This window comes from Ptychodera flava, chromosome 15 (assembly GCF_041260155.1).
Source record: "Ptychodera flava strain L36383 chromosome 15, AS_Pfla_20210202, whole genome shotgun sequence".
Taxonomy (NCBI): Eukaryota; Metazoa; Hemichordata; class Enteropneusta; family Ptychoderidae; genus Ptychodera; species Ptychodera flava.
In genome coordinates, this window is record NC_091942.1 from 14,248,582 (window position 1) to 14,272,055 (window position 23,474).

Here is a 23,474-nt window from a genome sequence, read left to right on the forward strand (position 1 = left end):
TCACCATTTAGTGTCCATCTCTCAGTGCGAGCCAAGTGCCCTCCCCTGCGGAAAACCATGATTTTTGTTTTGTCAATGTTAACTCGCATTGCCCATTTACTACAGAATTGTCCCAACACATTAATTAACTTTTGTAAATTTACAATTGAATCCGCTATAATAGCAACATCATCAGCATACAGTAAAGAAAACAAATTATAATATTCCTGTGTTAATTGAATTCCCATTCCATCTGAATTGACAAGCATATTGTTCAATTCCTCTATAAAAAACGTAAAAAGTATCGGACTTAACATACATCCTTGTCTCACACCGACAGGACATTTAAAATACTTTGACAATCGGGAGTCCGATTTCACACAAGACTTAACATTTGAATACATTGAACGAAGAATCTGAAACATTTTTCCTGAAATACCGAGAGAAGAAAGCTTATAAAGAAGCAAGGAGTGATCAACTCTATCGAATGCCTTCGAGAAGTCCACAAAGAGACAATAAAATTTCCCTCCTTTAACACTGAGATACTTTTGGATTACAGCGTGTAAAACAAAAATATTATCAACAGTACTATGGCCTTTTCTAAATCCTGCTTGGCATTCGGATCTTACATCATTGTTTTCAGCCCAGATGGTCAGCCTTTCATTAAGAATAGAAGTAAAAATCTTTCCAAAATATTTAAAAGTGAAATCCCCCTATAGTTGTTAACATTATTCTTATCACCTTTCTTAAGCAAGGGTACAATTACACCAGTCGCCCAGTCTTCGGGAAAATACCCAGATTCAAAAATAAAATTGAACAAAATATGAAGGAAAGGTGTTACAACAGCAGATGAATATTTGAAAAACTCACTTGGGATTCCATCAAAGCCTGGAGATTTCGAACATTTCAGCTTTTTGAGACTTGATAAAATCTCCTGTTCAGAAATGGGCCTATTTAGAGTTTCAGCATCCTGAGTTTCAGTTACAGAAACGTCAAAATTTTGTAAGACTTCACTCACTGATTTAGAGAAGCAGTGATCACTAGAACCAGTATCCGCACACTGTTCATACAATGTTTTAAAATAATCGTACCAATCATCTAGACTAATATTGTTTGAGCTGTAGCTTGTACGATTCATACATGATTTCAAAATACCCCAGATGTTTGATGAACCCTCCTTGAAAGCGTTTGAAAGTTTCTCTCTAATGACATTTTGAAAATTTAACTTTTTACTTCTACACGTTTCTTTAAAATCTTTTCTTGCTGCAAAGTACTCTTGTAAGGCAAAGCTGGTATTTGACTTCCTGAAATCTTTCAGTTTGTTATACATACAGCGTTTTTTGAGAAAACACATGTTATCAAACCAATCTACTAGTTTACGCTTAGTTGTTTTGTGTGCGACAAACTTTTGACACTGCATGTCTTTCCCAGCAGTTTTCAGAGCGCCGGTAAACTTATCAATAGCGCTGTCAATATTCGGCAAGCTGTCTATTGAATCTTTGAAGAGACTTGTTACCTGAGTTGAAGATACATTTTCCAGGAAAGTATTTCTGAAATTTTCGCACCATTTAAAACACTCAACATTTGCACACTCGTGGTCGTTTTCACTTGTCACACAACTGACATTTCTAAATACATTACATTTAAATTTACATGTTAACGCCATATGGTCTGACTCAGTACGTTGATGTACATCAAAATTCACCACGCTGTCAAATAACTCAGAAGAAATGATGACATAATCTACAACACTTGCCCCAGCATACGATAAACATGTGAAATGACCAACTTGATCTTCACCTGTTCGACCATTTACAATATGCATACCTACTTTCTTACACAAATCAATCAAAACCTTACCAGCTGGGTTTACAGTCGAATCTCTGGACTGACGTGGTTTACAGAATGTATCTGACACATAACCAATATCACCCAATAGAGGTACATGATCAATTGAGTCGTCTATAATGTAATCCTCAAGTGAACCAACTCTGGCGTTAAAATCCCCTAACAGAATGAGAGAACTATCGGCGTTGAAAGAACGGATATTGACTAAGTAATCCTCTAATTTTTCGATTTCACTCGTGCTATTTTCTGGGCGAATATAGCAACAGCCCAAAATAACATTTTTATCACATGAAAATAATGATTTGTCAAATTCGAGAAAAACACAATTTTCAAGATCACTCTGAATTTGCTTAACTTTACCGATCCATTTTTTAACATAAACCATAACACCACCACTTGGTCTACCCCTTCGAGACTTTCTTGTGGCTGCGAAAGAAAACAATTATAATCGGAAAGAAAATGACAACAAGTATCTTCTTTTGTACAAAACGTTTCCAAAACACAAACAATGTCGAAACTTTGGCAGAAAGAGGTAAACTCTGCATTACACAAGTTTCTCTTTAAACCACGTACATTCCATACAAGCAACGAAACCTCTTCATGACTTTTCTCATTTGGGCCTTGGCCACACCCCTATTGGGGTCCATCACTATCAAATGTAAATGACTGCTCCAAAATAAGTCCAGATTCTTCGTTTACTCTAAATATACGCTTGCCTGTAGTGTCCGTAACAACGAGTTTGTCGTATTGGAGGCGCGCCTTTAAATCTTTGTTATTTTCCAGCAGCGAACGACGATGTTCAAACAACTTCGCACGAATTTTTCGAATTCTTCTTGAAAAGTCTTCGCTTATGGAAATATTTGTGTCCTTTAGCAAGAAGGCTTTACGAAGAACTTGTGCACGGTCTTTAAAGCTGCTAAACCTCGCAACTATGGGCCTGTATCCGCGGACTAGTGGCGCACTAGTTATTCTATGGGCCCGGTCGATTTCGATATTGTCCGTTAGTCCCAGTTGGTTTCGGATCAGATGTTTCACTTTATCTTCCGATTCTTCCCAGCTCTCATGTTCACTTCCTTGGGACATCCCGAAAAAAACTAAGTTATTTCTTCTACCTCTATTCTCCAGGTCATCTTTTTCCTTATTAATAACCCTGATAGTCTTCTTCATTCATCAATTTCTGATTTTAAACGACCAACCAAATTTTCATCAGGTAGCATAGCACAACCGGGACCAGATTCCCCTCCTAATTGTCTATTTCACCTTTCAGTCTCTCCAGTTCTATTATTCTGACCGAGTCTTCTTGAATTTGCAATTTTATATCATTTATGTCCTCTTCTACGTTGTCAAGCCTGGTCTGCATAAGTTCGAAATTTTTGTTCATGGTTTTGGTGTCATTCAGTATTGCGTCCAATTTTTCATGAAGAGCGCTAATATCTTCTTTGGTAGCTGACTCACTACTTCTCAATTTAGGTGGGCCGGGATTTCTTTCCACGTTGCCGGCCAGCAAAAGAAGTGACACAAGACATACCTTTACGGCCAGTGTAATACAACACCTGACCGCTGGAATGTGTAACACCGCCATCTTTGCCGGTTTACGCTGTCTTGAAGGGTCACCACCACAAAAACAGCCAATATTTCTTCTGTAGCTTTCTAAATCTGTTCCCATCTTCACAAATATTGTTCACTGTATCTTTACCCACCAACATGAAGTATCTTGAGCTGTTAACCAGTAGCCAGACTTCGATAATTTTCCAAAAGTTACGGAGCGCTCAAATATACCATGCAATAGCGTGAATGCTTACGTAACTCGTCCTGCTCCGTGTGCCAATAACTTTCAAAATCTCTGATCTCTTTGAGTTAATTTAGGAACTTCTGGAAGTATCTTGAACTCAGCTCTATACCTATACATGCAATATGCAAAATTTTCACAAGTCCAAGAGAACTCTCTAGGGTCAGTGATGTGTCAAGTTGGGGAGACTAAACAGTGGTTGTGCCACACAGAAATTTGCAGGGTTTGTCTTGTGCAGTGTTTTTGATCTATATTCCAGTAAAAAAGTCATGAGAACAAAGCGTTTCACTGTACTTCATAGCTTCTTTTACAAATTTTTTTTGAGGAGTGATAGTATTTCATAGAGAATTCAGATGAAGCATACAGGCATGGCCATGAGAGGGTAGTGTTCTCAACGGCTTGCAAAAACAGAGGGCTGGTCAATTTACATATCTATGTATAATTTGCATACCTTTTTGTTATGAAAATGTATTCTTTTGTATGGTTATTAACATATGAATTGATTGCTCATGGAAACCTAATCCAACATCTTAGACTACCCTTGCGGAAAACGCTGGAAGGACTACTGATAGGAATCCAATCAATCAAAATTTTGGTTGAAAGTAATCTAGTAATAATAAGTATAATACATCGTTGATGACACAGTCCCCACTTGTTAATGGGTACTTTGATTACATGTCCTCAGAGAGGATAGAGTCCTCTTCATTAATTAGGTCTGTGATAAAAATACTTTGATACAGATGGCGCTCAATGGCCAAGAATGAGTTCCATGGTGATGAAAACATAAAACCAATGTAGGCCACCATCCTAAAGTTCATAAAATGAGTCAACTAGGAATTAATCAACAGGATGTTGCAAAACATTTTGCATACAATCCTAACACTTAACAGATTATCACTGGTACCATATTTCACAAAGTTTGATGCAGTATTTACAACACTTTGAGATCAACATCTGTATCAAGTTTCATCAAATTTGACGTTGTATTAATTTGTGGCTATATCACTCTAATTAGGAAAGTTCATTACTTATGCAATTACAAATTAATTAAAATGACACTGATAAATGTCTTTTTCAATGTTAAAGCAATGTGAGCTTAACATCTGTACAAAGTTTCATGAATTTGATGCAGTATTTCTTGACATATCAGCCTACTTACGAAACTTCAATAATTGACATGTTACTGCTACATGACGTGAAACAAATTGACGAGCATATGTATGAAATAGGTCAATGTCCTTGTACCAACTTTGAATGATACTGGTGGAAATATGTCTGAGTTATGGCTCTGTACATTAGAAAATTGTAAAAAAATCACTGCCATGCAGCAATATTTGATCTTACTGTTTAAAAAATCAACACGTATATGTATGACATAAGTCAATGTCCATGTACCAACTTTGGATAAGATCAGTTGAGACTTGCCAGAGTTATGGCTCTCGACATGAAACAACCATAACAAGATTGCTACTATGTGGCCATATTGGACCATCTCGTGAAACCAATTGACATACATATGTATAAATAAGTCAATGTCCTTGTACCAACTTTGAATAAATTTGCTTGATACATGTCTGAGTTATGGTTCCGGACATGAAAAAATCGGGGAAAAAAATGGCCACACGGCGGCCATATTGGATTGTATCACAAAACAAATCAATGTGCATATGTATGACATAGGTCAATGTCCTTGTACTAAGTTTGAATAAAATCGGTGAATAAAATCAGTTGAGACATGCCCAAGTTTTGGCTAAGGACATAAAAAAATTGTAACAAAATGGCTGCCATGCAGCCATATTGGATCATATCATGAAACAAATTGACGTACATATGTATGACATAGGTCAATGTCCTTGTACCAACTTTGAATAAAATCGGTTGAGATATGCCTGAGTTATGGCTCTGTACATGAAAAAATTGTAATAAAATGGCCGCATTGGATTGTATCACAAAACAAATCGACGTGCATATCTATGACATTGGTCAATGTCCTTGTACCAACTTTGAATAAAATCGATTGAAACATGTCTGAGTTATGGCTCTGTACATGAAAAAATTGTAATAAAATGGCCGCCTGGCGGCCATATTGGATCGTATCACAAAACAAATCGACGTGCATATCTATGACATTGGTCAATGTCCTTGTACCAACGTTGAATAAAATCGGTTGAAACATGTCTGAGTTATGGCTCTGTACATGAAAAAATCGTAGCAAAATGGCCGCACGGCAGCCATATTGGATCGTATCACAAAACAAATTGACATGCATATCTATTACATTGGTCAATGTCCTTTTACCAACTTTGAATAAAATCGGTTGAAACATGTCTGAGTTATGGCTCTGTACATGAAAAAATCGTAATAAAATGGCCGCCTGGCGGCCATATTGGATCGTATCACAAAACAAATCGACGTGCATCTGTATGACATATGAAGTAATCCTTGTACTAAGATTGAATGAAATCGCTCCTTGCATATCTGAGATATCTGCGTGAACGGACGGACGCACGCACACACGCACGCACGCACGCATGCACGCACGCATGGACATGACCAAACCTATAAGTCCCCCCGGACGGTATCTGTGGGGACTAATAATTATAATACACTCAGTGGAAACTATGATTAGTAGTTGAGTCAACGCAGCAAAATAACAGAGCATATGCAAAGATGAAAAATACCAGCAGACTCAACAGATATAGAGTGTCATTTACACAGATAATCACTGAATGAAGCTATCATCCCACATCGGGGTTCGTTTGGTGTACATGACCAGAACCGGATCATTCATTTAATATAGTCAAATTCAAATAAATATCAAGTCAAAAAACATTTCACATATATAGCCACACATAGATTACGATACATTCACATAACAGACATCGACAGTCTGTGCATCTGCAATTTTAGGTTGAGACGGTGAAATTTCATGGCTTTGCTACAGCAATACCTTTATTGTTATATGGTTTTTTCCTATTTCTAACTTTTTGGGTTCTTTTATTATTCCATGTTTGAATAAGAACAGGAGTACTTACAATCATTTTACCCTCTAGTAAGTTGGGAATGGTGCCTTCAACACATGTTGCTTTCATCTTGCTTTCCATGTTGTCCAATAGCTGTACATGAAAGGTACACCACATCAGCAAACTTACATAAACATTCACATACCTAAATACCAATGTTGAATTATATTGAAAAATTTTTCCTGTATTATGTAAGCATTTTTGCAGCAAACAAAATCTTGTGGGTTAAAGGCATCCTGTATTCAGACTATTTGACAAAACAATTCTATGGATGTAATACAAGATAATATTTAGGCTTAATGTCAGAAGATTGCAATAACACTTGAAAAATTATTGGAATATGACCTATATTTATAATCCAAACTATGGTATAATCTGGAGCGACAAAAAGGCAAACTTGAAGTTGAAGAGGATTTTTCCACTCATATCATATCTAATTTTCAGAGACTTACCACTCGGCAGAGTTCTTGCACATCATGTTGCATAAATGAATCAAGCGTTTCCCAACCAAAAGATTTGGTCAGCTTCTTGGTGCCCACAGCTTTGTCACTGTACTGCAGTTCAAAGAACACACGCTGCAGAGCTAAAGGTACACTCTTTGAGGAGTCATCACTTTCTGTCGGCATCAAATACACAGCCTGTAGAGATATAGGACCATAAATAAATGATTAGGCTTCCATAAATATATCATGTAATCACCACTGTTATTTTATCCAATTCTACATTTCCTTTTTCATCAAAAAGGTTTTTCATCATGGATTGCATTCTCTTATTTATAATAGTTTCATTGTAATCTATTCCTTTTCAACATTTGTTTGAAAAACAATGACATAATAGCTCCATTACAATAAAACACATATTGCCATTAAAAACATCTTGCCCACCACCTGTTGTTTTGTCAAGGTGGATGACCATAAGCAAACTGAACTGCCAGTTGACAGCCAGTTCACCCGAAGCTGTGCTTGCATAAGATTTATGGCTGTGATTTGACGTCACGACCCGTCAAATCACGTCTCAGAAACAAAAACAGAAATAATCCTAAAATCCCCTGGATGGCTCACCTTCCGTAATTTATTGGTGAAGAAAAGAGTCTGTAGTAATGAATTCATATAACAAGTAGCACCTTGGTTCTTCAGACCAACATAGCCTGTATGCTTTTTAGAATCCCAGCTGAAATCAAAACAGGTGTGAGATGTCAACAAATAAATGGTCAATTAATGAAAAAACAAAAACACAGTTTTTAGTAATCCATTCATTTGAATATATCAAAATAAACATTTGCAATGCAATGACGGATTTCTTCATATTGATTTATTTTTTATATGAATTTGACTGTAGATGTCAGTCTATCACGGATGCGCTAGGTCGTGGGACTCTCTTATTCTGGTTATTTACTGCTTGTACTTGAGCCCTGGATATCGACATCATGCATAAATGTACACGTGTACACATAATGGCATTATTTAGGACTACAAACCAATACACAAGCACAACAATGTTCAATATTCATGATAGTGCACATGAAAACGACTTGGACATGATGGCCGTATGGATGGCACAGTTTGCTTACATATTGGCATGTTCCAAATCACACAAGACATAACACATGGGGACTTTCTGACTTACCTCACACCATGAGGGGCATCTGCTACAACATTGACTTCAAGAATTATAGTATCATCCTTACAATAGCCTTTCTCCGGATCTAGAATGTCCTGTAATGTATTGAGCCATGGAGGAGGGATAATTATTTTTTACTCTCATAAAAGGCAACCGACTGTAATGCCTCCCTGAAATACACAATACTGGCCATACATATTCACAAACGATAGAAGTTTATTTATAGACCAGTTACACTGGTGAACATTTTTCTAAATGCATGATAGATATTTGATGCTCTTATTTCATAAGTCAGTAAATAGTATGAGCATTGTCGCAATAAGATGGGTGTCATGTTGTAGTGTTATTTGGGTATGCATCATGTCTGTAACAGTGTCTTGTATTGAGCTTGAATGAAGTTCCATATGACAGGGCAAAAAAGTGACAAGTTTCAAAAAAGTCCCCCACCAAGGGGTAACCCTTTAAGAACCAAAGTCAATTTTTGTGGCCTCTACAAAATATACCCCAGTGAAATTTTTTCAGATTATTGCCAAATTTTGATAAAAAAACTGTAGCCTATGAAATGTGATTTCCATTTGCTCCAAAATTATCAAAACAAATGCACAAAAATTCATAAAAAATGGTGAAATGTTGCACTAATGTTTTGGTGGAAAAATCACAGCACTCAAAGGGTTAATCCTATACTTCATACTTTATCTCCAGATTGTTCAAGCAAATGATAACTTTCTCAAATTTGTCTTTTTGAAAAATGTCAGGATTTTCACTCACCGACCAACTCATAAAATGACTGAATCCCCAATCATTTTCTTTGCTGTAAAACAAATGTTGAATTCCTGTGGAAGGTAAAAAGAAAAGACGTTGAGAATATTCCTCTGAGAAAAAGCTGACTACCGTCCACTGGTATCATGTCCAATGACATGTGACAAGATACACCACAGTGTGAATACAAACATCTCCTCCCTGATATCAAATTATTAGCTGGCAAAGGGTGCAATAAAACCACTGAACTGTCAAACAGAACTCATGTTTGTTTCATTATTGTTGAACAGGAACAACAATTTTACCGTGGATAAGTTCATCAGTCTCAATTACTTTACAGTCAAATTAGAGTTTCAAATTCTCGTTGAACAGGAACAACAATTTTACCGTGGATAAGTTCATCAGTCTCAATTACTTTACAGTCAAATTAGAGTTTCAAATTCTCGTGAAGTATCTTGCCAGATAAAAAAGAATTGTGGGAAGACATGGGTCGGGAACTTACGTCTCACAAACGGCTCACCATCCTCTTTCCAATTCAGCATCCGCAGTTCTGCCTGTCCATTGCATGACCAAGACCTGTGAAGACAACTTTGACTTACTTAAACCTGTTCACCCCTGATTCCCTGTAAACAGGTCCACAGTCCCCATTGATAACAATGGGTGTGGGCTAAACCATGGTGGTGAAAGGGTTAAAATGGAACACATTAATTGATGAATATGTTTGAGATAAAACAGCAAAAGTATACGTAGTAAGGTTGAGCCTTCACCTTTGGACTCATTCTTGTTCCTGCTTTCGTGTAGAAAACTTGAAACTTTTTCAGTCTGTAGACAACTGTTAAAATTTTTCTTTTCATGGTTACGTAGAAATGCTTTCGTAAGACACTTTGGCGTGAACATGCAGCTGGTAGTACAACAGAATGAATGTTGAGTACATCAATTTGAATTCTATTCAGGGGTCCACAGGGAGATCTAAATCAATGGGAACACCCCCTTTGTGTAACAACTATTCATAGGTTAATGCCAAAAAATAGATTGGATAATACAAGAACTGAAGGAGCAACTATGCATTGATATGCTAATTTTGACCCGCTGAACATCAAAAGTGTGGAATAAAACCACAATTGAAAACAAGACTTTCACTGCTATATTTTTTTTAATGTAGGACATGGTCTTTGTATCCTTGCTTTGGTTTAACTGACCGGTGATTCATTCAGAGAAAACAGACTTACGTTGATTCTGACTCCGCATTGCACTGTAGAAAGAATCCTAGAGTTTTCACAGGTCTGTCAGCACTCTGGCTCTGCCGTGCCATAGCCATTATTTTCCTATAACAAACAACCAATGTAGAAATATTTCAATGATGGACTTGTATGAATAACATTATTCTTTCACAACTAGACTTGCAATGGGTTTTTTTTTTCACTGTGGTGGCTGACTGGATTATGAGCAAATGGGTAAATGGGCAAGTGGATATACTGGATGGTAAAAGGCCACCTGGTCATATTGTCACCTCTCAACTCTATTTTCAGCTATACCACTGCCAAGACATGCAACAAGTATGTGTGGTGACATCTGAAACGTCTTCAAATCCTGAGACATTCTCAACACAGTGCAAGGTATTTCACATCACATATATATGTATAATTACTGATTTATTTATATGCTCATTTCTTCATGAAAACACAACCGCATCACTATGTTTGCTGAAAATTCCTGCTCTTCTGGATTTCAAATGTGTTTCATGACTGCATCTACATTACTGAATACCGATTCAACATTTCATGTAAATCCATTATGGCTCACATTACAAACACATTTTTGTTTTCTATGACAATGAAGATGCATTGAGACGCAACTGAACATGCTGCATACCTCCCCTTCACCATTACACATGGTCAACATAGGATCGTTCATTTGAAAGACGATTCCAGGTATTTATTTTTATTACAAAATATATGTACTCAAATTTATGCAAAGTAGAAGTGATGTTGAAAGTGCCATGAGCTATTTGACATTCATCTAAAGACAATAATGTGTACGTTCAGAACGCCTACATTAAATTCATCAACTCAACTCAACTAACTATGAGCAGTGTTTGCATCATGAAGGGCTGATAGAAACTGGAGTGTCTCACCAGGTGGGTGTCGTTTCCAAGGAGACATAATCTAACCGTGACAAATTTTTTTTGTTTCATTTCACTAGCAGATTGTGCTAACATACTTCATGGTTTTAGCAGATCTGCATACAACTAATTACACTAAAAATAACTTGTTTTAATCCATCATCTATAATATACCACATACTTCACTCTTTATTGCCTTGTCTCATTAGAAGACTATTTACATTGGGCAAGTTCAAATAATTAAATGTAATGACTTTATTATTTGCGATTTTCACACTAATTTCAGCATCTGATGATTGACAGGTTGGCATTTCAAAGTGTCATGACAGTAGGTAGACACTATAAAGCTAAGTACAAATTAGCAAATACTACAGGTAGTATTTGAATAGCTCAAAAAAAATGGCCATTTTCAACTTTTGAATTTACCCACGGAAGTGCCTGTGCTTGAGCAAGCGCCCATCCCCAGCTTTTGGTTAAAGTTTCGAAGCGAGGTTAAGTTGAGGCAGGGGCCCTTTCTGATTTCAGTGTTTTGAAAATTGGGGAAAAAAAATCATTTTGTATGTCTCATTTAACATTTTTTGGTTGCATTGGTAGTTCTCCCTTCATAGATTTTCAGTGTTTTGGGGAAGGGGAAAAAAATAAAATCATTTTCTATGTCTCATTAATCATACATTTTTTGGTTGCGTTGATAGTTCTCCTTTCATATTTAGTGGCCCTTTAAAACAGTCATTTGTTATGTGTTTGATATCAAACAAATTTGATGACATATTGTTGCACTTTTTCCACCCTCTTTTTCGTTGACAATGAAACCTATCATTTTTTAACATATTGAGATGGGATCTAAACAAGCGCCTTCCCTATTTTCTAAAGAAAATTTCATGCTCTGGAACCCTAGGCACTTATGTGGACAAATATGGTATGCATAAAAAACATTTTATCCCTGATTTCCATTACATCAACATTGTAAAGAGTGATTTTGACAGACCAAGGCTGCCCTAGCAGTGCCTACAAATATTCCATGACATGAATTTCATGAAGCAGTCATTCCATTTCCTGGAACAAATCTATCGTATGATGCATGAAAATATATGGCAAACTACTTCCTTCATTAAACTACTCTTCCAGGAAAGTCACACAAGTCCTGGATTTCCTTGGACTCCAATTAGATTCCAGCTACTTTTGTATAACCTTTAAACTTATTACATCCAATGTTCAACCAGTCTAGATATCCATGAACAGATTGTAAAATTATTTTTTTGGTTCAGAATACTGTGAAGGCATTAATTATTAACTGGGATTTAATTTTGCTATTTTTGCTGAAACATGAAATCCCAGTAAATCCCAGTAAAAATGTTAAATAATGATGGAATCTACAGGCAAAAAGAGGGAATTTAAAATCTTAGTGAAATGTCTCATACATCAAAATAATGAAATAAAATCCCGTGAAAAATAAATGATTTCACAGGTTTTTTTTACGTCATGAGTAAAACTTCTAAGATTGATTAGATTATACAAACTCTTCTTTCAAACCATGTTGGTAGTCATTCTTGTTTACACAATGTCTGTTCAAAATTCAGACTTAATTATTATTTTGGTTTTTTTTCGTAGGTGGGGAGAATGCCCCCCCCCCCACCCCCATCCCCACACACACATACACAGTGCTATGAACGCTGGTAGTGTTGAAGTAAGACAGTATCTCACCATGGTAAATTCCTGATCATGTAAGGAGGACTCAGCAATGTGTCCCTCAGCTTGCTGAAGTTGCTAATCTTGAATTGGAATGTGGCTTCAGAGCGGCTCTCATCTGTTGATGCAGAGTGAAAGAAAGTGCACACATTATATAGCAGTACAGGTATGATCAATAAAACAGAACAATCTTCCCTTGAAACTAAACTATAGCTTGATAGAACAATCTTCCCGTAAAACAAATGACATGTCTTCTCATATAGAAAACTGGGATAACCTGACACTTTATTAGTAATGCTAAGTACAAGTTGGCAACTGACAGCTCTTGCACTGTGTTAGTGTCAATGACTTAGTGAACTGACATGAATAAGAAAAGTGCCGTTGTCATGAGAACCGTTTGCATTGAGAAATGGCCTAAAGGCATGTGAGAAAAGTCTTGAAAATTGTGTATGCAATAACTTGGCACACAAGCATGGAAATTTGGTAAAAATCTTTATTAAGACTGTGTATATAACAGAACACACATACATGTACAAGCAGTTGGAGGGCATGTGAAAATGACATGAAATTTGACAAAATCCAACAGTGGAAAAATTCAACAAGTTCAGTCCGTGTAATCCTGATAAAGATAAATGCCTATTTTGTAACTATACTAATTGCTGTTTACAAGATAATTTAAACCATTCACCATGACATAATGGTACGATTTATGGAAAAGTTGGACGTCTATACCGGAAAATGGGGATGAAAGGCTAAAGAAGCAAACTGTTCTCTAAGGCTCCCAATAATGGTAAAATAATTTCCTCCTCAACATAATGGTACAACCTAAGGCAATGTTGGACTTCAATGCACCTCTGTACCAGGATATGGGGATGAAAGAGTAAAAATAAAACTGTTTTCTAGGGCTTCCCATATTGGTGAGAAAAACAACTTCCCCCACCTTATGAAAGCTTTCAACCACTTCTTTGTATTAAAGGCCTGTGTTGGCATCAGATTGTCTTGCCAGGAAATTTACTTATTATTAGATTACAATTTCAATGGAAAACAAAAGGCTATGACACTCAATAATCCTCTTACAGACCAAAACAAACTTGATCCTGGGGACCAAGTCCCTGGCCTTTAATATAAACAGGTGTTTCCATAGTACTCTAATTTTGCTATAAATATTATGATGCCTCAACCTGACTAACAATGAGCAGGACAACCCTGTTTGTAATCTCAGTGACAGAGCGAATACTTCAGCAAAACCACGCTTTTTTCTGTATACATAGAAGTTTTAGTAAACGGTGCCTCTCTCATGTGGGAAGTGAGGGCTCCCTGCCACTGGAAATGGCTGCTCTTGTCACTTGGACCCAAACACATCCACTATCTTAACCTTTGCAAGGTTGAAAGTTTATGTTTTCTTGTTGACAGGAAAATATTCTCACTGTGGTTCATCAATACAGCATTCTGTAAGTTATTGCTATTGTTTCAAGGTTTTCAACTTGTGTGTACATTGTGAATTTTATCCTTCTATTATCAGAAAGGGTACGTCTCTCGTCTCTCACCAGGACTTTTGTTATTTGCAAAGAGCCTGTTCATACTCAAGCCTAATTTGTGAGTGTGACAGTGTACAAGGCATGACATCTAACCTGTGATTTTCAGTTATTTCCTACTCTATAAGGAAACTTAGAAATCATAACTGCCAGGTTGTATGTCTATCTGATAACATTGGTATTACTTATATCACAATACATTTCAAATGAGGGGTGTCTTCTTGCAGACTTTGGTTAGGTTGAAACACTGTAATCAACATCCACAGCTCATTCGAAGTCACTCTGTTAAATCCGTGGCACAGAGTTCTGTTCCACAAGTTTTACCTTTTATCCTGCCAAGTTCAGGTTACCATCAGGTTACATTGTTTATAACCTATGAGGCAAAACATGTCCCATATGTTGAATTTTAACCAAAACTTGGACATCTAAAGGCCCCTGAATACCTAGATACTGTAAATGTAATTTTTATTGACTAGACCTGCTAAACATAACATACAAAGCCAAGTAGGGGAAAATATGTATATGTTTGGCCCAATACCACCTTCGACTGACTTGGCACATGGTAAGTAACACTGTCTGGCAGAATTAGGGTTAAACAAATTTGATTTCATTAAGGATAGAAGAAGTCCTCGGCTAGCACATGAGGAATGAAGTATTTCACTGTACATGACAAGTCACTCATCATATATGTTTGACTGATGATGCTTATTGCAATGAAAAGTGTAATTTCTTACAAAAATGTGAAAGAGAATCTTTTGAAATTCATGCTTTCCTTTGTCATCATCCGTAACTAAGATTTCCTTTCATAACAATTAGCAAAAGATCAATAGAACTGAAAAAATAGCGTCAATGACACTGTAGCTCCCATCCTGGACTATTTAGTGTTTGTTCTCTGGTCAGATATTTGAACATGTGTGAAAGGGATAAAGTGCATGAAGTGAAAATACTTAAATGAAATGTACTGGAGACAGTGAAATATGTTTAATGTAATTATTCAGAATATAAAATGGAAAAAATACAGAATTAGATATATCGAATACTGTGATACAACCATTAACTCAACAAGTCATTTACAATGACATAGTCCCCACTTGTAATAGGAGTATTAGTCTTGATGGGGCAGGAAAATGTGGTCATTAAGAAGTATCACTGGAGTGTATATGTTGAGATCTATGGGCACATAGGTCTATGTCGTTGTTCCCAATTTGAAACACATGAGGCATGTCTAAGTTATGGTTCTAAATCGGGAAAAAAGATCAGACCTCTAGCAGTATTGGCCGGCCAAGATGTGACATCTTAAGGTCTAATATCCTATCAAAATTGCAGGGTATAGAACTTGTGGTTACTGAAATATATGCATATATATGTATAATCAAGGTCAAAGGTCATCGAGGTCACATGACATTTTGAAAAAAAAAATTATATTGCTAATTAATCCCTATATGCCAAAAAATCAGATCTCTAGCTCTATTCGCTTGCCCAGAATTAGATGTGTACATAATTAATGAGGTAAAGCGTGTGTTGTCATAAGGTCTCCCATCCTACTACATACAAAGGACATAGCACTTGTGGTTACTTATTTATTGACATAAACATATATTTTAGGTAAAAGGTCATCGAGATCACATGACATTTGGTCAAAAAATTTCTCTCCTATAGTTATCCCTATATACCAAATATCAGACATCCAGCTCTATTGGCTCGCTCAGAATGAGATATGCACATAATTATTGAGGTACAGTATGTGGCGTCATAAGGTGTCCATCATACCAAACATGAAGGGTGTAGCACTTGTGGTTACCGAGTTATGGAAAATATGTATATTTGAGGTCAAAGGTCACCGAGGTCACGTGACATTTTGTCAAAAAAATTGTTTTGCTAAGTTATCCCTATATACCAAAAATCAGACCTCTAGCTCTATTGGCTCGCTCAAAATTAGATATGTGCATAATTAATGAGGTACAATATGGGCGTCATAAGCTGTCCCATCATACCATACATGAAGGCTGTAGCACTTGTGGTTACTGAGTTATGGACAAATATGTATATTTGAGGTCAAAGGTCACGAGGTCACGTGATATTTTGTCAAAAAAAATAGTATTGCTAAGTTATCCCTATATACCAAAAATCAGACCTCTAGCTCTATTGGCTCGCTCAAAATTAGATATGCGCATAAGTAATGAGGTACAATATGTGGCGTCATAAGGTGTCCCATCATACCATACATGAAGGCTGTAGCACTTGTGGTTACTGAGTTATGGACAAATATGTATATTTGAGGTCAAAGGTCACCGAGGTCACGTGACATTTTGTCAAAAAAATTGTATTGCTAAGTTATCCCTATATACCAAAAATCAGACCTCTAGCTCTATTGGCTCGCTCAAAATTAGATATGCGCATAATTAATGAGGTACAATATGTGGCGTCATAAGGTGTCCCATCATACCAGACATGAAGGCTGTAGCACTTGTGGTTACTGAGTTATGGACAAATATGTATATTTGAGGTCAAAGGTCACCGAGGTCACGTGACATTTTGTCAAAAAAATTGTTTTGCTAAGTTATCCCTATACCAAAAATCAGACCTCTAGCTCTATTGGCTCGCTCAAAATTAGATATGCGCATAATTAATGAGGTACAATATGTGGCGTCATAAGGTGTCCCATCATACCATACATGAAGGCTGTAGCACTTGTGGTTACTGAGTTATGGACAAATATGTATATTTGAGGTCAAAGGTCACAGAGGTCACGTGACATTTTGTCAAAAAAATTGTTTTGCTAAGTTATCCCTATATACCAAAAATCAGACCTCTAGCTCTATTGGCTCGCTCAAAATTAGATATGCGCATAATTAATGAGGTACAATATGTGGCGTCATAAGGTGTCCCATCATACCATACATGAAGGCTGTAGCACTTGTGGTTACTGAGTTACGGACAAATATGTATATTTGAGGTCAAAGGTCACCGAGGTCACATGACATTTTGTCAAAAAAATTGTATTGCTAAGTTATCCCTATATACCAAAAATCAGACCTCTAGCTCTATTGGCTCGCTCAAAATTAGATATGTGCATAAGAATGAGGTACAATTTGTGGCGTCATAAGCTGTCCCATCATACCATATATGAAGGGTGGTAGCACTTGTGGTTACTGAGTTATGGACAAATATGTATATTTGAGATCAAAGGTCATCAAGGTCACATGACATTTTGTCAAAATATCCGAGATATCTGCGTGAACGGATGGACTCACGGATGGACGAACAGACGGACATGACCCAATCTATAAGCTCACTGGACTTCATCCGTGGGGACTAAAAATTGTGTCACTGCATCCTTTTTGCAATATGAATACGATGAGGAAACTAAATTTTTATTTTTGTGGCCTTATACATGGGAGTCTATGGAGATCTGCCTTATACATGGGAGTCTATGGACGTGTAAACTAAAAATATGCAAATTTCACCACGATTTGCCCAAATTTGGGAAAGGTCACTCCTATGCACTTCCATACCAAGTTTCAAATCAATCGGACTTGTGGTTTCAGAGCAGGAGATTTTTTGACCAAAAATGGGAGAAAATTACAAAAAAATTCATGAAAAATAGCAAGTCCAAGATACTGACCCAAGATGCGCACAATCATTTCATGTCAGCCCAAAGTACTTACATGCTAATTTTTCATGTAATCTGCTCAGTGGTTATTGAGTTTTTTCAATTTTGACTGTTTTTACATTTTTTCACTTAATTTGCATATTTTGGCAATGACAACTTCATTTGAACAAAATCTCATCTACAGCCCATCATCCATGTACACACCAAATATCAAGATGAAATGTACAGCGGTTTTGGAGTTTTGATGTTGACGGACAGACATACAGACATACAGACATACAGACATACAGACGTACAGACATACAGACATACAGACATACATACATACAGACATTTTCCTAGCCTATAAGAATAGCTTCCATTGCCATATATACATATGGCTATGGGAGCTAACAAAAACCACACTGACCCACTGAGCCTGATGATTTCCTGCAAATTGATTTCCAAGTATTTGATCAGACCAAGGCAATTTAGGGAAAGTAGGGAAAGGTGTGGGCTTCAATTAAACAAATGTGAATAGTGTATTTAGTTGTTTTAATCGATTCATTAGTGCCTTATTATCAAAAATAAACAAACATAATATTGCCATGGCAACATGATTTATTTGTAAGGACGCAACATGCTGGAATTTCTTTGCATGACGAAAGTACATTTCAGAAGATTAACATCTTGTGATTCCAAAACTCCTTTTATTATTGATTTTCAACCTCTATTTTTTATTCCACAAATTTATCATTGATCATGTCATGTACTTCATAATTGTTCTTCCTATTTGTATTAGGGATGAATGGCCGGCAAAGTATTTCACACGTTACTGTCATAGGTAACCGGTTTGTCCAGAATCATGACTGTAATTATCCCACCTGTCCTTTGTTGTAGGAGTCCTCTGTGTTTGACCTAAAACACTGGTTCAAATTTTCTTCAATCGTGCTAAATTAGAGAAATACAACTCATAACATGCACTTCATTTGCCAACTGACCGGCTTTTATAAGTCTATGGAGAGTGTAAACATTGCCATCAAAAGAACAGTCCAAGATCTGCACCTTTCTTGTGTTTCACACCTGAAACATTCTGGCTATAATGATGGTACCCTTGTTTATTTTGAGTTTCAGTCAGTGATACTGATAGAGAAAAAATTCAGCACTGGAAAAGGAAATCAGTATGTTATTCAAATAGTAAGGCATAAAGAGGCTGTATCAATGAAATACTCTATAATAACACATAGCTGTAGCCTGTTTTCAGAGATCATGGAGAAGTTTAGGATGAGGAAGTGGAAAAATTTAAAATATCGATCAGAACATGATAAACTAACATTTTTATGACAACTGAGACACCATTCCTGAGCCATCCATATCATCGGACAAGTATTATTGAATACACATACCATCTGATTTGAAATATCATATTCATATCTGGTATCATGACATAACATGTTAAACAACACACACAAACACACAATATTTGGGTATTCAGTCAACCACGGGTGAAATCTGCAAAGAACATAAGTTTACACATCTATGAAATAGAAAATCTGAAGGTGCAAATACTCATCTGTATGGAGAAGACGAGTTTTCTTTGCTTCTACATTCGTTGTATGTGCCAAACATGAGCTGACTACTGACTTTTTTGCAGCTCCTTTTTACAGTTCAAACAGATATTTTTATTCAGCATAACCAGACATCGCTTTTCATGAAAAGCCCTCTCTATGCCTTTACTATGACTTCCCCAGAGCCACTGGTGTATTTATCTGTTATTGATACAGGATGAACAATTTCACTTCCATTTCTGTCTGTCAAGGTCCCAATTCACCACTGAAAACAACTGGATTGGCCGAAGCATTGTAGTGAAAGAATTAAGGCTGGTACTCGCCCGTGTGACATCACAGTTTGATGTTCAGCCAATATGCTCCAAAATGAATAAGAAAACCATGGACAAAAGTGAGGGAAAAGGCTTTTGTATAACTAGAATTACATGTACGAGTTTGAAAGCCCTTTAGGAGTAGGTTTCAAGATGCTGCTACCCCCTTTAATATATAATTTAACTTTCTGACATGTATTATGGAGTAGAATATGATAAAAGCCATGTCATGTCAGTATCTGACATGACAACAGCATGCCATGCCATATCCCACGCAATGTATTAGATAACATCAGCATTCTAGACATTGTGAGTTCATTTCGAGAATTTCTGTAACGTCTCTGTGTCAACCTACACCACACAATAACATAACATTTCTGAAAAAGGGAACTCCCGTGCACTAATTGTGTGACCTACAGATTGTGAGGACACACTAAGCAAGACTTTATAAATGTTCTTGCCTTTCTCATGCTTGTTTCCATCTTTAATAAATTGAAAAACATCATCCCCATTCTCCATTTCCATATCTATCGTTTAACAGAAATTAGCAGGCAAAAATTGCTTGTTTGACGCTCATATTTCTTTGAATTTCAACACTAGGATAAGAGTCTTGTACAAAAGTATCAGATTGAAGAAAATAAATAACTGATCATGCAATAAGTTTTTGACAGTGTGAAACTTTCATGAAAATATAAATGATCCTATGTCCAAGTGTGCTCACATCTGAGAGTGCTCTCTGAGCAAATTTGACGTGCTTTGATGAACAAATGGCTGTGACCAAAGATAGTAGTCCTTTTACAGAAGGTTGACATGAACAAATTTCTGGAAATATCCAAAATGGCCAAACAGCCCTAAATGTCACATTTATCAGAGGGCAACCTGATTGTAACCCAAGATGAGGAAACCCAGTTTGGTGCAACAAAGTCTACAGTGAATGCGAACTTCACACAGTAAATAACAGGCAATGTATGACACTATGGTTTGCAAATGGCTTGGAAACCAGCCAAATGTTCCTGGGAACCTCTTGTGGGGGTGACCCAAGGTCACGGTTCAAAGGCCATGTGTCTCTGCTTCATACAAGATTTGAGGGATTTGGTCTGCACGTCACAATAGGAGTATTTCCAAAGTGAAGATGGGAAACTTTATTGAAGAATCATCTTGTCTGCGAGTTTTCTTGACGAAATTGGACATTCCAAAAACGCTTTTTTCGCTCTTTCCTATGAAATGCACTGTCTGAAGATTTTGAATAGAGCTTGCGATGACGATAAGAAATTCGACCATTCTATGATCGGGAACAAACGTACAGAAAGAAAAGTTTATGTTTAGAATAGCCTTTTTATACCTTCTTCCATGGGTTCATCTTCCTCCTCTGCGTTCAAGTCTCCATTTACAGTTTTCTTATCTCTATCTGCACTCTTCACATCATCGTTTTTATGTACACCGCCATTCTCACCTGTAAAATATTCAAAAGGCGACATCATAAAGATTCAAGGAAACATTGCAGCTCTTATGCAAGTAGGAATTATGCCGGCTGGCGTTAGTGGGTGTAGAAATCGATTACAGAATGGCCGTAAGAAGTGCAACGAACAATGTGAAAACATATCACAAACACTGCGTGAACGCATTGTCATGCTGTTCTGCAGCAAACTGCTGACATAGGTCTCGCGCAATTTGAACAAAAAGATAGTGGACATCGGCCGCAATGAGTTTGCAGAGTCTTCAAATAATGCTCTCTCACCGTCTCTCGTGTCCATCTCCTCCGAGTCCGACAATTTTTGGTCTTCCTTTTCGCAATGGTTCATGGTTTTGTGTGATTTTTTACCGGTCTCAGTGTCGTCTTCCTTAGTCCCCTCAAACTGACGGAGACGAGGGGAATCCTGAGACACTTGACTAACTTTAACGTGCTTACTCGCGATCCGCCCAATTTCTGCAATATTAGCCCCCGATAACAGGGGATCACAATTAATCTTAAAATTATACTTAAATATTATTGTAAATTACAATTAAATGAAATTTTTGTACCAACTTCTACGAAACGTGATAACACAGACAATAATAAACAAGATGGCGGTCAGCTGAAATGTCGCAATGCATTGTGGGATAAAGGTACCTAGAGGGCGCTCAAGGTAACTGGTCAAGGTAGCGCGGCTGCAGTGCGGTCCTACCAGTATGATAATCACGTCAGTTTTGTGAGGTGATCATGCTGTGTTTTGTTTTATTTTGTTCTGCTTTGTTTTGTTTTTGTCTTGTGTCAGTAAAATTGTTTTGTTTTATCCTATTGTTTCAGTAAAATTACTATCTTAACCTTTCCAAATCAAAATATCACAATACTGATATGTTATTACATCATGGACGGATGGTGGAAAATTAGTAAGATTTCGTTTGTATGCAGATGAAAGCCGCCACATAACATTAGAACAGAAACTGTGATCACAACGATAAAACAAAGTGATTTCTTTTTTCGAAGTCTTGTGTCTCACACCATAACTACTTGTTCATTGCGTGAATTAGCAAAAGATCCCAACACTGTATATAGTCATCAGGCCTACTTATGGTAATCTCATGAAATTATTCGATATTTGCTTTGTTTATTTTGGGCATTACAACTGTTTACGTTTGCAGAAATGGCTGTGAAACTGGAGAATACACGAAACAGATACAAGGGGGCCTAAACTTTTTCATGTTTTTGAAATGTGTCTATAACTTTTCATAGTTTGATCCGGGAATGTACAATAGCGTTATAATAGGCGTATCTATCCAAGACAGAATCCTACGCAAGTTTTCGACGTCTTTCGGAAATATTAAGTTTTGAAAAAAACGAACATAAGCCATGTACCTTAAAACGGGGCAAGCAGATTGAACATCTTAGCGTCCACTGAAAATGAAGTTCAAGTTGAGTTACGGATGGTATGGGGTAAGCTTAACAAAATTCCGGCATCGCGATAACTTATTATCAACAGTCACTCACAACCCTCGTCCTTGTAAAGACCAAGGGTGATAACATATTCGATTTTGAACTTCACATGGTGAAATCTCATATGGGACTGGTCAGTTTCTTCGGCCTGGGGGCCGGTGGATTCATGGGGGGCGGGTGGTCACCCTGTTTTTGACTTTGGTGATAGGGGGGTCACCATGAAATGCCCAATGGGTGGGGTCAGTGTGTTTTTGAATTTTAGCACAGGCTCATCATTGCCTAAAACGCATCGTGTCAGCCACACATTTCATCATTCAGTTGCATTAATAATCTGATTAATATTCTGATTTAATAATCAGACATATTTTTCAGCACGCCCGACTTTAACATATTAGGCATACATATATCAGAAATATCTGTATGTTCAATATTTTTCAGCGTGCTCTTCGAGCACATTACTTTAATATATCAGACATTTTTCAGCACGCCCTTCTGGTGCATGACTTTAATATACAAGACATATATATCAGAGATATCAGGATGTTTCATATTTTTCGGCGCGCCCTTCGGGCACCACACTTTAATAAATCAGAGATATATGCCAGAGATACCTTGATGTTTGCTAAGTGAAAGTGTAACGTTATAAAATCTGTATTTCATATGAAAAGCATGACAAATTCCTGATACTTTTCTGTTCTCTCTATGAGAATTCAGTATGAGAAAGCAAC

General features: G+C 36.9%; 1 protein-coding gene across 1 annotated transcript in view; it reads right to left on the reverse strand.

The window, feature by feature from the left end:
- LOC139151248 (ubiquitin carboxyl-terminal hydrolase 7-like) overlaps window positions 1–21,927 on the reverse strand; it is a 45,382-nt gene extending 23,455 nt beyond the window's left edge. Inside the window, exons 1-10 of the mRNA XM_070723902.1 lie at window positions 21,571–21,927; window positions 21,175–21,285; window positions 12,842–12,944; window positions 10,248–10,343; window positions 9,521–9,594; window positions 9,028–9,092; window positions 8,266–8,354; window positions 7,701–7,809; window positions 7,092–7,277; window positions 6,652–6,732 (exon numbers count right to left, since the gene is read on the reverse strand). Of these exons, the coding sequence (XP_070580003.1) occupies window positions 6,652–6,732; window positions 7,092–7,277; window positions 7,701–7,809; window positions 8,266–8,354; window positions 9,028–9,092; window positions 9,521–9,594; window positions 10,248–10,343; window positions 12,842–12,944; window positions 21,175–21,285; window positions 21,571–21,634 (978 nt within the window). The 5' untranslated portion in view covers window positions 21,635–21,927. The remainder of the gene's footprint in view (window positions 1–6,651; window positions 6,733–7,091; window positions 7,278–7,700; window positions 7,810–8,265; window positions 8,355–9,027; window positions 9,093–9,520; window positions 9,595–10,247; window positions 10,344–12,841; window positions 12,945–21,174; window positions 21,286–21,570) is intronic.
- Window positions 21,928–23,474: the final 1,547 nt, after the last annotated feature.